Consider the following 13,806-nt stretch of genomic DNA (forward strand, 5'->3'; position numbering starts at 1 on the left):
CTTAAGCGGGCACTGGGTTAGAAGCCTCGGTTCCCCCTCCCTAACCTATACCCTAGAGCCCTTCAGAAAAAAAAAAAAATATATATATATTTTTTAATGTCAAGCAATTGCCAGCCCACTTGGTGGTTGCTGCATTGCACCGCTCGGCGCGCAGCTGGTTCACGGAGTGCACCGGGTGCAAGCCCGGGGGTCCAAAAGGGCGGGAGGAGAACATCCCGGGCTTCCCAGCTTTGCAACCTCCACTGCAAAGAAGAAAAGCAAGTGGCTTTTGGCGCGAAAGCCTTGGCGCCTCCCCTGATTTTTATGGAAATCAAGAGGGCGGGGTAAAGCCGCTTTCCTCTGCCTTTCTCCCTCCCCCTTGTCTGCGCCACAGCCCCCTTCTCTCCCCGCCCCCCGGGTGTGTCAGATTTTTCAGTTAATAATATCTCCCGAGCTTCAAAGCGCAGCCAGTGACAGTCATCTGTCTGGACGCGCTGGGTGGATGCGGGGGGCTCCTGGGAACTGGGTTGGAGCCGAGCGAGCGCTAGCTGGGCGCAAGCGCTCACAGACTGCAGCCGCCCTAGGACCCCCCCACCCCCACAGCCCACTCGGAGACCCCAGCGCAGAATCGCCTCCGGATCCCCGGCAGTCGACCGGAGGTAAGGAGCGGGGCTTGCAAACTGCCAGGCGCCGGGGCGGCGAGCGCCGCGGCCAGGCAAGCCCTGGACGGGATCGCGGCTCGCGCACCAGGCGTCCGAATGTGCCCGGGGGACTGTTTATGCTTCCGAAACAAAACCATCTTGGGGTTTTCCCTGAAAAGCCAGTTCAGCCCGGTAGACACCCGGGCTGGAGGAGACCCGCCCTAATCCTTTTACAGCCTTTGCAAGGAAAGAGTAATGGCTTCAGCGAAAAGAAATTCGCCCTGCTCTAGAAGATTTGTCTTATGTTTGAGCTGACGAGGAGCCGGTGCGTCCCCACCCCAAGCCGGGGCTCTTCTCCAAATGGTGCCATCGGAGGAAGGAAAGGGGGTTAGTCGGGGCGAGGCTGCCGCGGTGGTAATCTGGGTCACGACCGCTCCAGCTTAGAGGAGACGCGCTCTCCCTGCTACCCTCCCCGCGCCGCCGCCCCAGCACCATTCCCAGGATGGGGTTCAGCCGCCCCCTTCCCAGGAAGAGGTCGTTGCTGGGGGTTTGGAAGGAGGGGGAGGGGCTGAATAGCTTCAAAATAAGCTATTGGCAGGGATACCCCTGCGACGGGTGAATGCCAAAGGGCATCGGCTCAAATGAGGAGGGGTGAGGTTTATGGATTTGGGTGCCTCTTATTGGTCTCTGTCTAGAGAAAGGCTCTTTCCATTTGCAAAGTTTCCTAAATCCCCTGCTATGATTTGCACTCCCAAGGTTGCATTTTTACAAAGAGGGGATTGAGGGAGGGTACTCGAAATCCTATGCCCGGCAGCCGGGTTGCAGAGCCGGGACTTCCTTCGAGCAGCTGGCCCTACGATGGTGCAAGTGGGGTTTGTTGGCGTGCTAGTAAAGAGCTAGGATTCTGTAGCTTGAACGGCCCCCTCCCCCAGACAGTGCCTTGTGTGAATGAAATGGCAGTTTGCAAAGTTGCAGAGCCACGCCACCCCCTGCATCTGCATGCCCCCTCCCACCTCTTGTCGTAGACAGCTTGTACACAAAAGGAGGGAGGGAGAGAACGAGAAGCAGAACTTCCTCCACCTTCGGGAGCTCTGGGCAGAGAGGGGGGGCTGGCCAGGGAGGTTGGGTGACTGGGCTAGAGGGGGTGCCTACTCCTGTCCCCCAGTCTACACTTGCCCATTCTCTCCTGGTGTGTCCTTGGTCGCAGCGTTGGAGATTGGCGCCGGCCCCCGCCCTTCGCATACCCCACGGGAAGGAAGCACCCCCGGTATTAAAAAGAGCAGAGCGGAAAGAAGCGCTTAGTCGCCGGCGAGGAGGCGAGCCGATGCCGAGCTGCACCGCGTCCACCATGCCGGGGATGATCTACAAGAACCCAGACCTCGAGTTTGACTCTCTGCAGCCTTGCTTCTACCCGGACGAAGATGACTTCTACTTCGGCGGCCCCGACTCGACCCCCCCGGGGGAGGACATCTGGAAGAAGTTTGAGCTGCTGCCTACGCCCCCCCTGTCGCCCAGCCGTGCGTTCTCGGAGCAGAGTCCGGAGCCCTCCGACTGGGCCACCGAAATGCTGCTGCCCGAGGCCGACCTGTGGGGCAACCCCGCCGAGGAGGACGCATTCGGCCTGGGGGGGTTGGGCGGCCTCACCCCCAACCCGGTCATCCTCCAGGACTGCATGTGGAGCGGCTTCTCGGCTCGGGAGAAGCTGGAGCGCGCGGTGAGCGAGAAGCTGCAGCACGGCCGCGGGCCGCCGGCCGCGGGTCCCGCCACCCCGGGAGCGGGAGCTGGCAGCCCTGCGGGCCGCGGGCACAGCGGGACGGCCGGAGCCGGTCGCGCCGGAGCTGCCTTACCCGCGGAGCTTGCCCACCCGGCCGCCGAGTGCGTGGATCCCGCCGTCGTCTTCCCCTTCCCGGTGAACAAACGGGATCCAGCGCCTGTGCCGGTCGCCCCGGCTGGTTCCCCTGCCCTGGGCGCTGCGGTTGCTGGAGCAGCAGCCCCAGCCAGTGCCGCGGTGGCCGCCCCTCCGCGCTTAGGCGGCCGCCCTGCCAACGGCGGTGACCACAAGGCCCTCAGTACCTCCGGAGAGGACACCCTGAGCGACTCAGGTAAAGCCTGTGTCCCGGTCTGGCTGCCGCCCTGGGGCCCTGGAGCTGAGGGTTGCGGTCCCTTTGTCAGCTTTGGTGTTTTAACTCTGGGGAGCAGCAGCGCTGGTGGTCCATAGGTCCTGGATTCCCACCAGCGTCTCTTAGGGTCGAAGACAGACAGCTGCTGGGGTAGCAAGTGCCTCTTCCCAACTTCACCTCCCTGAAGTTGTTCCCACCCTGGGAAAAGTTGGTGGCCAACTCGGGTAGGGGTTAAAGGGCTGCTGGGTTCTTTGCCAGGGCAGAAACTTGTTAGCGCCAAGGTGGAAAGGGACTCAGTCCCAGGTCAGACGGGGGAAAGACTCCCCAAAAAGACACAAGGGCTATACAAGATCTTATTTAGGGCACAAAAAGTTAGGAGACTGTACAGATGGCGGGCACTGGTTTTCTTTTTTTCCTGAACGTTGGTCTTCCCCCTCCCCCGGCCCTCCGTGGGTGGTGGGCTATTTGCTCCTGGTGCGTGGCCAGCAGGCGGCGGTGTGTCTGGCCAGCAGCCGGGCCAAGGATCTGAGAGGCTCGGGGTGACGGGGTGCCCTCCCTCCCCTTCAACAGCTGGCAGCAAGTGCAGCAGCGGCTGTGCACATTCTCAAGAGGACTCCTCTTTCCATTGTGTAGTGAAAACTGGACCCAGTTTTGTCTCCTAGCCGGAATACCGAGCTTCATTGGAGACCTGGGTTGTGTTTTGTTACCCTGAGCTCTTGAAGGTGAGGGTGGGCACTTACAGCCCCTCCAGGAATGCAAACATCCCCGTAGGACTCAGAGATTAGTTCTTTTGTGAGTATTTATATCTTAAATGGATGAGAAGGGTTTAAAAAAAAAACAACTTGCTTTTGCCTTGAGCTCTGGAGGTACAGAACTCCACCCCAATACTAGAATAGCCCTTGTCCTTGGAGACTTCTTGGACTTTGAGAACCAGTGTTTTCACAATGCAGATGGATAAAAAGCCTAAGTTTCCTTCAGGGCTGGGAACCTATCCTTCTGAGGCTCCTGGAAGGGAACTTGGTGATAAGCCTGCAGTTTGAAAGGGCTCTGTCCCTTTAATGTCTGTGCCTTGACAGCTTTTGGTGAGGAAGCATTTCCTTCCAACAGCTGTCTTCTTGGCAGAAAACCAAAACACTGGCTTAAAGGGACCCACAGACTGGAACAGCCTCCCATTTCAGCTTTAGAACAAATCCCACAATTGTTCAGCTTTCCGGTCCCCATCAGATCAAGCAGAAGATGTGTTTTGATTTTCATGCTTGCATTTTAAACAATAATTTTCTATCCTAGCATGGTAGTAAATGAGGAGAGGAGGGAAAACCCACACAAGCTGCTACACGTTTTGTTGTTGCTGTTATTGTTGGTGACTTAGGAACTGCTGCCGTTCAGGGGTGTGTAGCTTCTGTGGGTTACGGCTCTGTAGTTAAGATTGGATCTTGCTAGAAGCAAAACTGCCTACTGTAAGAAACTCATTTGTGGAACTAAAGTTATTTTTCTTAATTAAAGTGTTCCTCCAGTTTAAGGAGGGAAAATCAGAAACTTAGCCATGTGTTTTGACAAATGAGACTCCTGAAATGCAAAGATGGAAATGTGCATGAGTCCAGGGGGCAGATTGCCTGGCGATTATGCTAAAAGCTCCCATTACTGAGCATCTGTCTGCTAAGTCCAGCTCTGGGCTAAGTCTACATATTCTTTGCCAAATTCAAAGGTGCTGTAATATTATCCCCATTGCAGAGCTAACAAACTGAGGCTTAGACAGGTTCGGTACCTTGCCCAAGATCTTGCAGTTAGTGTACCTTGGAGCCAGGATTCTGTTGGACCTCAGGCTCAGATTCTTTGTATTTCTGCCATCTGCTAGTTTTTTTGTTTTTGTTTTTGTTTTGGTGCTGGGGGTGGAGCCCAGGGCCTTGCACATGCTGGCGAGTTTTCTACAACTGAGCTCCACCTTCAGTCCCACCTGCAAAAATCTTGAAAGGAAATTGATAGTACCCTAGGGGTCTGGGGAAGGAAAAGTTATTTCCATATTTAAAGAGACAAAATAAGTACATTCTGTCCACAATAATAGCAGACCCTGCTGTAGACTGCCCTAAGGGACTTAGACACAAACATAGAAGTCTGTTCATTCTGTCTCACATGAATGTTCCTCCATTCTTTAATCAAAGATGACGAGGATGATGAGGAGGAAGATGAAGAAGAGGAAATCGATGTGGTCACTGTGGAGAAACGCCGATCCTCCTCCAACAGCAAGGCTGTCACCACGTTCACCATCACCGTGCGCCCCAAGAACGCAGCCCTGGGCCTGGGGAGGGCTCAGTCCAGTGAGCTGATCCTCAAACGCTGTGTCCCCATCCACCAGCAGCACAACTATGCCGCACCCTCTCCCTATGTGGAGAGTGAGGATGCGCCACCCCAGAAGAAGATCAAGAGTGAGGTGTCCCCCCGTCCCCTCAAGAGCGTCATCCCACCAAAGGCCAAGAGCTTGAGCCCTCGAAACTCAGACTCCGAGGACAGCGAGCGTCGCCGCAACCACAACATCCTAGAGCGCCAGCGCCGCAATGACCTGCGATCCAGCTTCCTCACGCTCAGGGACCACGTGCCGGAGCTGGTGAAGAATGAGAAGGCCGCCAAGGTGGTCATTTTGAAAAAAGCCACCGAGTACGTCCACTCCCTCCAGGCCGAGGAGCACCAGCTTCTGCTGGAAAAGGAGAAATTGCAGGCAAGACAGCAGCAGTTGCTAAAGAAAATCGAACTCGCTCGGACTTGCTAAACCTTCTCAAATGGACAGTCACTGCCACTTTGCACATTTTGATTTTTTTTTTTTTTTTTAAACAAACATTGTGTTGACATTAAGAATGTTGGTTTACTTTCAAATCGGTCCCCTGTCATTTGGATCTGGGTGGGGGGCAGGACATGTGGGGGTTCTACCAGGACCTCGGAGAGCCCAAGTAATGGGGTGCTGGGGGCTTTGCAGTTTCCTGCACCTCACTTCTGTGACAGCCGTGGAAGTTCATGACAGTTGGGAGCCTCTGGGGCTGTGGAAGTCACCTTGTTCCTTCCAAGTTTTCAAACAACCGAGAGTCATTCCTTCTTTTTACAATGGTGCTTAAGTTCCAGCAGATGCCATGTAAGGGGCTTGCCATTTGATGCCCCTGGGGAACATTTCTGTAAATACCATTGACACACCCGCCTTTTGTATACGTCCTGGGTAATGAGAGGTGGCTTTTGCGGCCAGTATTAGACTGGAAGTTCACACCTAAGTACTGTAATAATACCTCAATGTTTGAGGAGCATGTTTTGTATACAAATATATTGTTAATCTCTGTTATGTACTGTACTAATTCTTACACTGCCTGTATACTTTAGTATAATGCTGATACATAACTAAATTTGATACTTATATTTTCGTATGAAAATGAGTTGTGAAAGTTTTGAGTAGATATTACTTTATCACTTTTTGAACTAAGAAACTTTTGTAAAGAAATTTACTATATATATATGCCTTTTCCTAGCCTGTTTCTTCCTGTTAATGTATTTGTTCATGTTTGGTGCATAGAACTGGGTAAATGCAAAGTTCTGTGTTTAATTTCTTCAAAATGTATATATTTAGTGCTGCATCTTATAGCACTTTGAAATACCTCATGTTTATGAAAATAAATAGCAATTAAATGATGCAATTCAAATGTTATTCCTTAATAAACTAGTTCAAATGCTCACATTTGGGCAATCCTGCTGTGGGAGGAGGGGTCCTTGTCTCCAGTTGGTGGAGAAGACTGGATTTGGAGATTGAGGTAATTCTCCAAGATTATACAAACTGGCAGAGAAGCAGTGGTACTCAACAGGTGACAAGCACTTTTAGTCAGCCCTTCATGAGATTCAGCTGGGACATTAGATACCCACCCTTTATAAGTAAAAGAGACAAAAATCAGTCAATGTGACCTGTATATATAGCATAGGTAGTAATATTCCATGGGCAAATTGTTTTAAATTCTGATGTGGAAGATAGTTTTCCAAGATTTCATTCTTAAACCTGCCCTAGGGGCAGTAAAAAATTCTAGACTAAGCTTTGTAGCTGAGTAAGAGTTGGCCCCTCCCTTCAGTGAACTCCATCTGATTCACCAAAACCTAGGGCAGCTGCACCTGGAAGATCAAGTACCCCCTGCATGGGTAGTAAGTTCTCTACTTCCCATTCCTATCATCTGGTGGTGTTTTGGCTAATTGACTGCCCTGTGGAAACAGGATTAACTTGCCTGCTCTGGAGGAAAGCTAGGACCCATGGGTTGACAGGCACATAGCTCCCCATTGGGAAGTTTCTGAGAGTTTGCCCAAGGGAGGCAAAACCCCGGCTTGTGGAAAGGAAACCTGTGGATCCACTTCTCTTTTGGGTGGCAGGTTTCACTCACTGCAAGTTTTTAGCTCTGAAGTGGAAAAAAATTTTTTTTCTTTACAAAAATACAGAGAGGCCCATGGACTGGACAGCTTTGCTTGCCTGGTTTACAGCCACGGGCCCCAAAGCTGTGGGGTCAGTTGACAGCTGCATGAACCTTCCAGATGGTCTGACCATGTTGAAAACCAGGCAAAGTGCTCTTTAAGGTCCCTAGGAGTCTGCATCCCCATACTAAAAAACTCTTGTTTTTGAATTATTTAAAAGAATTTCCTGTTCATTTGCATTTTACAGATCCCAGATCACTCAGCCTCTGTACCTCATTTGTGTATCCCTGAACCAAAAGAAAATGAAATGACTTTAAATTAATTTAGCACCTGAAATACTTGAAGCCCAGATCAATAATCTGAATTTCACTATTTGTGGTCCCCAAGAAACTAACCTAAGTATGTCAGATGAGAGAAATCTAGCCATGGAAGAAGAAAGAAAGAAGTGTTCCAGAAATGAGCCATTTAACTACAAATTCTTAGCATGCTCTGCTTTTGCTTTGCCTGCTGGGAAGCTCAGGGCCAAGTTTCTTGCTGTCTTACATGTCTGACGCCCAAGCTTGCTTTCTTTCCTAAATGTTATGATGTCTTGTTTTCCGTTGTCAGCTTAGCCGCCTTTTATATGTTCTTTATGTTATAGAGCAAAAAATCTTGAATTAGGTGGATCATAAATACATACTAAAAATATGAAAACTCCGGCTGGGGTTGTGGCTCACTGGTAGAGCACATGCCTTGAATGTGTGAGGCACTGGGTTCGATTCTCAGCACCATATATTAATAAAAAATAAAGGTTTATCAACAACTAAAATAAAAATATGAAAACTCATATATTTGCCTTTCCTGACCCAACTAAGGGAAATGTTGCTTGATTTAGCTCTGCATTTGTCTATAAAGTCATTGTAGTCACAGAAAACGAGGTCATTTTAATACCATGAGAAACCCTCTTTGCAATCAGTTGTGAGACTGAGAAACTGCATCAGTTAAGACCTATAGATCAGAGAGTGGAGATGGGGTGTGGAGTTCATCTCCTGGAATGGCTGCATTGCAACCTGGAATGAGAGGCAGAACCCAGCACCGGCATCCGGGGCTCCTTGTGACCAGTCCTATGCTCTGGTCACGCACTGGCCTTCTCCAGGTAGCCTCCCACGGTAGCTTCCGACTCCCTTGACTCCGCCATCTACACACGTCACACTTCCACATTAATCACTTAATATAAGCGATTGCGCAAAATCTTCCAATAGTTCCCTGGCACTTACAGACCCTTCACCCTGGCCTGGACACTGCCTGCACCTTGGCTCACCAGCTCTGTCTCCTCCACACACGCTCTTCATTACAGGCACACCAGGCTTAGTTGCTACCTCTGCCTCTTACTTGTTTGGTCACATTCCCTCTTAGGTGATCTGGTTTCTGTTGATTGAAAGCGGTTTCCACCTTGGACCACAAAACCAATGTCATCTCCCTCAGGAAGCCTTCCTGGTAACACCCAGGCGAACTTTCCCAGCCTTCTCCATGTTTCCAGCTCTTGGTCCCTCTGCCTCTGTTCTACATTGTCCCCTGGACACCAAGAGCTGCCCTCCTTGTCTCCTGGACCCCTAAATGAAGGGGTCACTGGATGCAGGTATGCTTTTATCCACCTCTGGTTCTGAGCCCTAACCCAATGACTGACAGATGACAGGGTCTTGGCAGATGCCAGCAGAATGGAGGGTAGTGGAGGAAGGAGAAGGCAGCAATTTCCATTGTCAGTATATCTCCTGCCAAGCCCGGTTCACAAGCTCTCAGAATGACACATGCAGGGGAACACGTAGATCAGACATTAGACAGAGACCCTCCAGGGAGCACAGAGGAGATGCCCATGGAGGCTCCTCTTCAGGAAGCCCGTGGTCTGGGAGAGAAAGTCTGGAGCCTGCTCAGAAGGCAGGGAGGGGAGACAGGAGGGGCTGGGGTGTGGTACACTGAGCCTTTGAGGGTCCCATGGCTGAGTCCGGAGCTCTCTGCTGGAGGAAGCTGGCCCTCAGCCTTGCATTGCTGGTCCACTACTGACCTGAGGTCACTCAGACACTTGCCTCAGGTCACAGACCATCTGCACTCATGGTGACCATGGTTGTAGGGCCTCCCACTCTGCCTACTGCTCTAGAGCTCCCTCGCTCCTTCAGTTGGCCGTATTCTGGTTTATAGGTCAAGGAATTAGGTCTCAAGAGTCTGAGTTCCATTAATCCTTATGTTGGTTTTGTTTTGAAAATCCTAATTTGGGTTATTTTTAGACTCAGAGCATGTCCGATTTGGAAAAGGCCTAGAAGCCATCTAGCTAATCTCTGGTTTCCTAGAAAGCACACCCTGTCTGCTAGTGAGCCTTTTCTCTCCATGCAAACAAATGTTTATTTAGGAGCTAGCGTGTGTCAGGCAGAGTTCCAGGGACTTGGGAGACATCAGTGGACAAAAGAGAACAAACTGCCCCAAATCCCTGCTTTCTTATAATTTATAATCTAGAAGGGAGTAACAACGCTAATAAACATAATAAGCAAATAAATCAAGTCATACCCAATATGGCAGTGAGTGCTATGAAAGATAAGAATGGTAAGCAGGACAGTGGAATTGGGGGGAGGGGGATGTGGCTGGGCATGTCCCTGGTTCAGGGAGCACAGGGCTGAGCTCTGCTGAGCTCTTCCTCCCCCATCTCCCTCTGACATTGGCAAGTGTTTCTCACCAGCTTTTCATCTATCCTCTTGAGGAGAAGCAAGCGAGCGTGGTGGGTAGGAGTATGAGCCTGCGGTTGGGTTGTCTGACTTTGAATGCAGGACCCACTCTCAAGAGCTCTGGGTTGGGCAGTTCTGCCCCTGGGACAGGAGTTTGATGACACCATCTCCCTCACAGAATTGTTCCTGGGATCACTCCATAAATTTACAGACAGCACACAGAATCATGCCTGGTATACAATGGGTGTGATTTAAGTCTGCTTCGTAATCCGATTTGATGTCAATAGGATTTTTCTTCTCTGTTTCCTCCATATGTTACTGGGGCAAAGAACCTTTAAAAAAAAAAAAAAAAAGTACCAGTAAAACAAACTCACAAGCTTGAGCTTAACAAGAACTTTACAGACTTTTGTTCCTCAAAAGAGACCTGACAAAACCTAAAAAACAGGTACCTTGGAAACAAATGAATGTGAGCTTTGAAGCCTGTTTTAAGAAGGAGCCTAGGAATTTGAGTGCCAAAGGACATCTATGCTTTCTACAATGGTTTATTAGTTTTCCTTACTTGTAAAGGAAATCTCTTCATAGGCCACTGACCAGGGTTACCTGATCTCTTTTGATATTGACGTATCATGCTACAAGACATTCATCCTGAAACCTTTGACTACAAGTAACAGAGCCTTTTTATGGTAGGAGCCCACGGACCTATGGTACAATGCACATTTGGAGAACACACAGCCCGAGCTCCCAGGATAAATACAGGTGATTTGCAGGGGGATGCGCTCCAAAGAGGCAATACAAAATTGACTTTCTTCTGCCTTTTAGCAGACCTGAGATTTTCAGCAGGCTTTTGGGGAGAGGCAGGAGAAACAAGTGAACTCCTTTGCAAGCCTCTGTCTGATCTTAATTGATTTTGTACCTTCTCGTTTTGCGTCTCAGGCTACCTTCCACCATCTTTCTGAAGAAGGAAAAAATATCAATCTGCAACCTGGCGTGGTGGGGCATGCTTGTAATCTCAGTGGCTCAGGAGGCTGAAGCAGAAGGATCAGGATCGTGAGTTCAAAGCCAGCCTCAGCAATGGCGAGGCACTGAACAACTCAGTGAGACCCTGTCTCTAAATAAAATACAAAATAGGGCTGGGTTGTGGCTCAGTGGGCAAGTGCCCTTGAGCCTTTGAATTCAATCCCCAGTACAAAAAAAAAAAAAAAAAAAATCAATCTGCCCACTGGACAAAATGATGTTCAAAGCTGACTGGGTAAAAGACACACGTCGTTTGGGAGAAGAAGCCCTGGGCTTGGGTCTTAGCTCCGTTACTCACTATTTTCATCCTTGAGATAGGAAAACAAATTTTGGTGGTACAGTTTTCTCATCTGTAAATGGAATGAACTAGAACTGGTGAGCTTTAAGGCTGCCTTTCAGCATTGAGACTGAGAGTCACTGATGTTTAGGGATGGCTAGAACCTTCGAGATTGCTGCTGATGTCCACAGTAGGTCAACTTCTGGTTGGCAGCTTGGGGGCATAGCTAAGCTCTGTCAGGGGTCAGCTCCATTGCCCAGGGGAAATCACTTCTCTCTGGGTCTCACTGTCTTCATCTTTAAACAGGAATCATCTCACAAGGGTCTTATGAGGAAAAAAAAATGGCAGAAAGTGCATGAGGGATGTGACAGTGCTTTGGCAATTAGGAAGTCTAATTTTATGAACATTTACTGTCGTTGATATTGTCATATCCAATCCTTGTCCAACATTTTCTTCTCCACGGTTTGCTTTCTGGATTCATCCTTATGTGAGTTTCCCAGAAAATAAAACTTCTTTCAAGACAGTAGGCACACCTCTGAATGCCCAGACTATACCTAGAACGGGGCTTTGCTCCTAATATTTGCTCCAGGTTTGTTAAATAATGTCTACCAATGAAAAGAGCTAATGATTGTTCAAAGCCAGCTAGAGAGAGACTCTATTTGTGCAAAGGAGCTGGGTACGCAGGTTTGTCTTGTCTGGAACTAGAGAAAATTATGATTAATTCAATGTTTAATTTGGTTACTCAAATGAAAACAGAATATGGTAACAGACATCTAACACCTTGAGTTTTTGCTTGGGTTGGGTTAGCCACTTTTCTTTGGCACAAAGCCAGAAAGGAGAGGGAATTTAAACTGAGACTAGAGATTTGAAACCGCCTAAGCTATGGTCGGTGCATTTTTGTTGGAGAGGAAGGCAGGGCTGAGGTCTGAGTTTACTATTGTAAATGGTTTAATTGCATTTGGGTTTGAAAATAAATCTTCCCCGTCCTGAGTTAGTCCTTCTTTTGAATTTGCTGAACTAATATTTTATAATCTGATTGAAGGAAAGCTCCCCTCCCCCAAATGCCTCATTAAAATAATGAACTTGGAGGTTTTCTTGGATGTCTTTAACCTTAAACTTCCGGGATGGCTGTGAATACATTTCATTTGACACTTCTGGGAGGTTATTTCTTCTGGAGTGTTACCTCACTTCTCAATTCCTCTGGGTAATAAATGTGCACATGTCAATTTGTCCCTGAAGCTTGCGCCTCCATTATCTTCAGCAGACTGGGGTGGAGGCTGCCACCTCGCTAGTGGCCGCTGGCTCTGCTGGCTGGGCAGCCAAGGGGAGACTTTTTGTAGCCCACTGTGATAAACCACAAGGTGAACATAATGGAAAAAAAAAAAAAAAAAGCAGCATTTAGCTCAAGTGCAAATTGGGCCCTGGCTTTGCTGGAGGCAGGGGATGCTAAGGTCTGGCTAATTGGAATGGAAACCACTAGAAAATCTTAGATGTTGGTGGCCGACATGTCGTGTTTTCATTTGAGGGGCAGAAGTCTTCTTCAGGGATGCCGTTTCTTTTTCCCTCTTTTCCTAGGATGACTGACTTGTCCTAGTTTGTCTGCAACTCTCCGGGTTTTAAAACTGAATGTCCTGGGTCCTGGGAAGCACTCACCCACTGACAGCTTCGAAGAGAGGGCCCCCTTCTTCCTGCCTGTCCTTGTTTGCTTTTCCACATTGCAGTATATGCAGCTGTAGGAGGCCACCTAGGGTAGGCCTGGAGACCCAGGCTGAAACTCCTACCCTACAGTCCTCCAAGGGGTCCCCAGCACTGCTGAGTTGAAGGTTCAGCCAACCTGCATAAAACAACGGGATCCTACCCAAGCCTGCAGAACTTGGAAGAAAACTTGGTGTTGGGGCATGAGATCTAGAAGCCATCCAGAGACTGTAAAAAAGAAAGGAATCTCTGTTTTCCTTTTCAGGACTCAAGGAAGGTGGCAAGTCCTACAGAAATGCCAGGGACCAATGTCCCACTAACCTGCCTTCAAAAGGTAATAATAGCAATAGGAATGTGGCTCAGTCTAGCCTTCATTCTCCAGGTCTCTGCAAGAGGCCAAAAGAAGCAATTTCAAATTAAGCAATCCCAGACTGTAAGGGTAATGTCCTTTCTGAAGCAATCTAGGGGTGGCCTTGCCTGGGGAGAAGCCAGAAGTCCATGGAATAAAATCCTCCCCCAGATTCTGGGGGAAGCTAGGCCCCATTTCATCAGAGGACCTGCAAGTTCAGGCACCTGAACGTGGGTTTGGACCTTCTTTTTCTGGGGTGAAGACACTAGGTTGATATTGCCACAAGCACATTCCCCCGCTCCCCCCCCCCCCCCGTTTTTCCCTGTGATTGGCAATGTGAGACCATCTGGGCATGTGCTTGCTGGGATGGAGGGTAGCGTTCTTCAGGATTTGAAGGTGTATTCCTTCACAAAAGGAACAGGATGGAAAGTCAAAGAGACCTTTTAGGGGACTTTAAAGAGGTGTTTACATGCATTTAGCTTTGGGGAGGGGGGACCTGCAGTTGACTCCCATTAGCAACAGCTTATATACCTGAGAATCCTTATTTGAGGGATCTGATTCCAGAAGAGGATTCCCAGCCCCTGGGCCTCCTGAAGGGGATGGGATCTGTCAT

General features: G+C 49.3%; 1 protein-coding gene across 3 annotated transcripts; it reads left to right on the forward strand.

The window, feature by feature from the left end:
* The first annotated feature begins 481 nt into the window (after positions 1-481).
* Mycn (MYCN proto-oncogene, bHLH transcription factor) lies at positions 482-5,504 on the forward strand. 3 transcript variants are annotated; one of them, XM_076833835.2, is made up of 3 exons: positions 1,945-2,572; positions 2,651-2,727; positions 4,917-5,504. In XM_076833835.2, the coding sequence occupies exons 1-3, from the start codon at positions 1,945-1,947 to the stop codon at positions 5,502-5,504; spliced, it is 1,293 nt and encodes a 430-aa protein (XP_076689950.2). The 3 variants fall into 3 exon arrangements, with proteins under 3 accessions (XP_076689951.1, XP_076689950.2, XP_076689949.2); XM_076833836.1 differs by lacking the exons at positions 1,945-2,572; positions 2,651-2,727 and adding an exon at positions 482-638 and having other exon boundaries at positions 4,900-5,504; XM_076833834.2 differs by having other exon boundaries at positions 1,945-2,722; positions 4,900-5,504.
* The last annotated feature ends 8,302 nt before the right edge of the window (positions 5,505-13,806 follow it).

Source organism: Callospermophilus lateralis, chromosome 14, assembly GCF_048772815.1.
Source record: "Callospermophilus lateralis isolate mCalLat2 chromosome 14, mCalLat2.hap1, whole genome shotgun sequence".
In the NCBI taxonomy this organism is placed as follows: Eukaryota; Metazoa; Chordata; class Mammalia; order Rodentia; family Sciuridae; genus Callospermophilus; species Callospermophilus lateralis.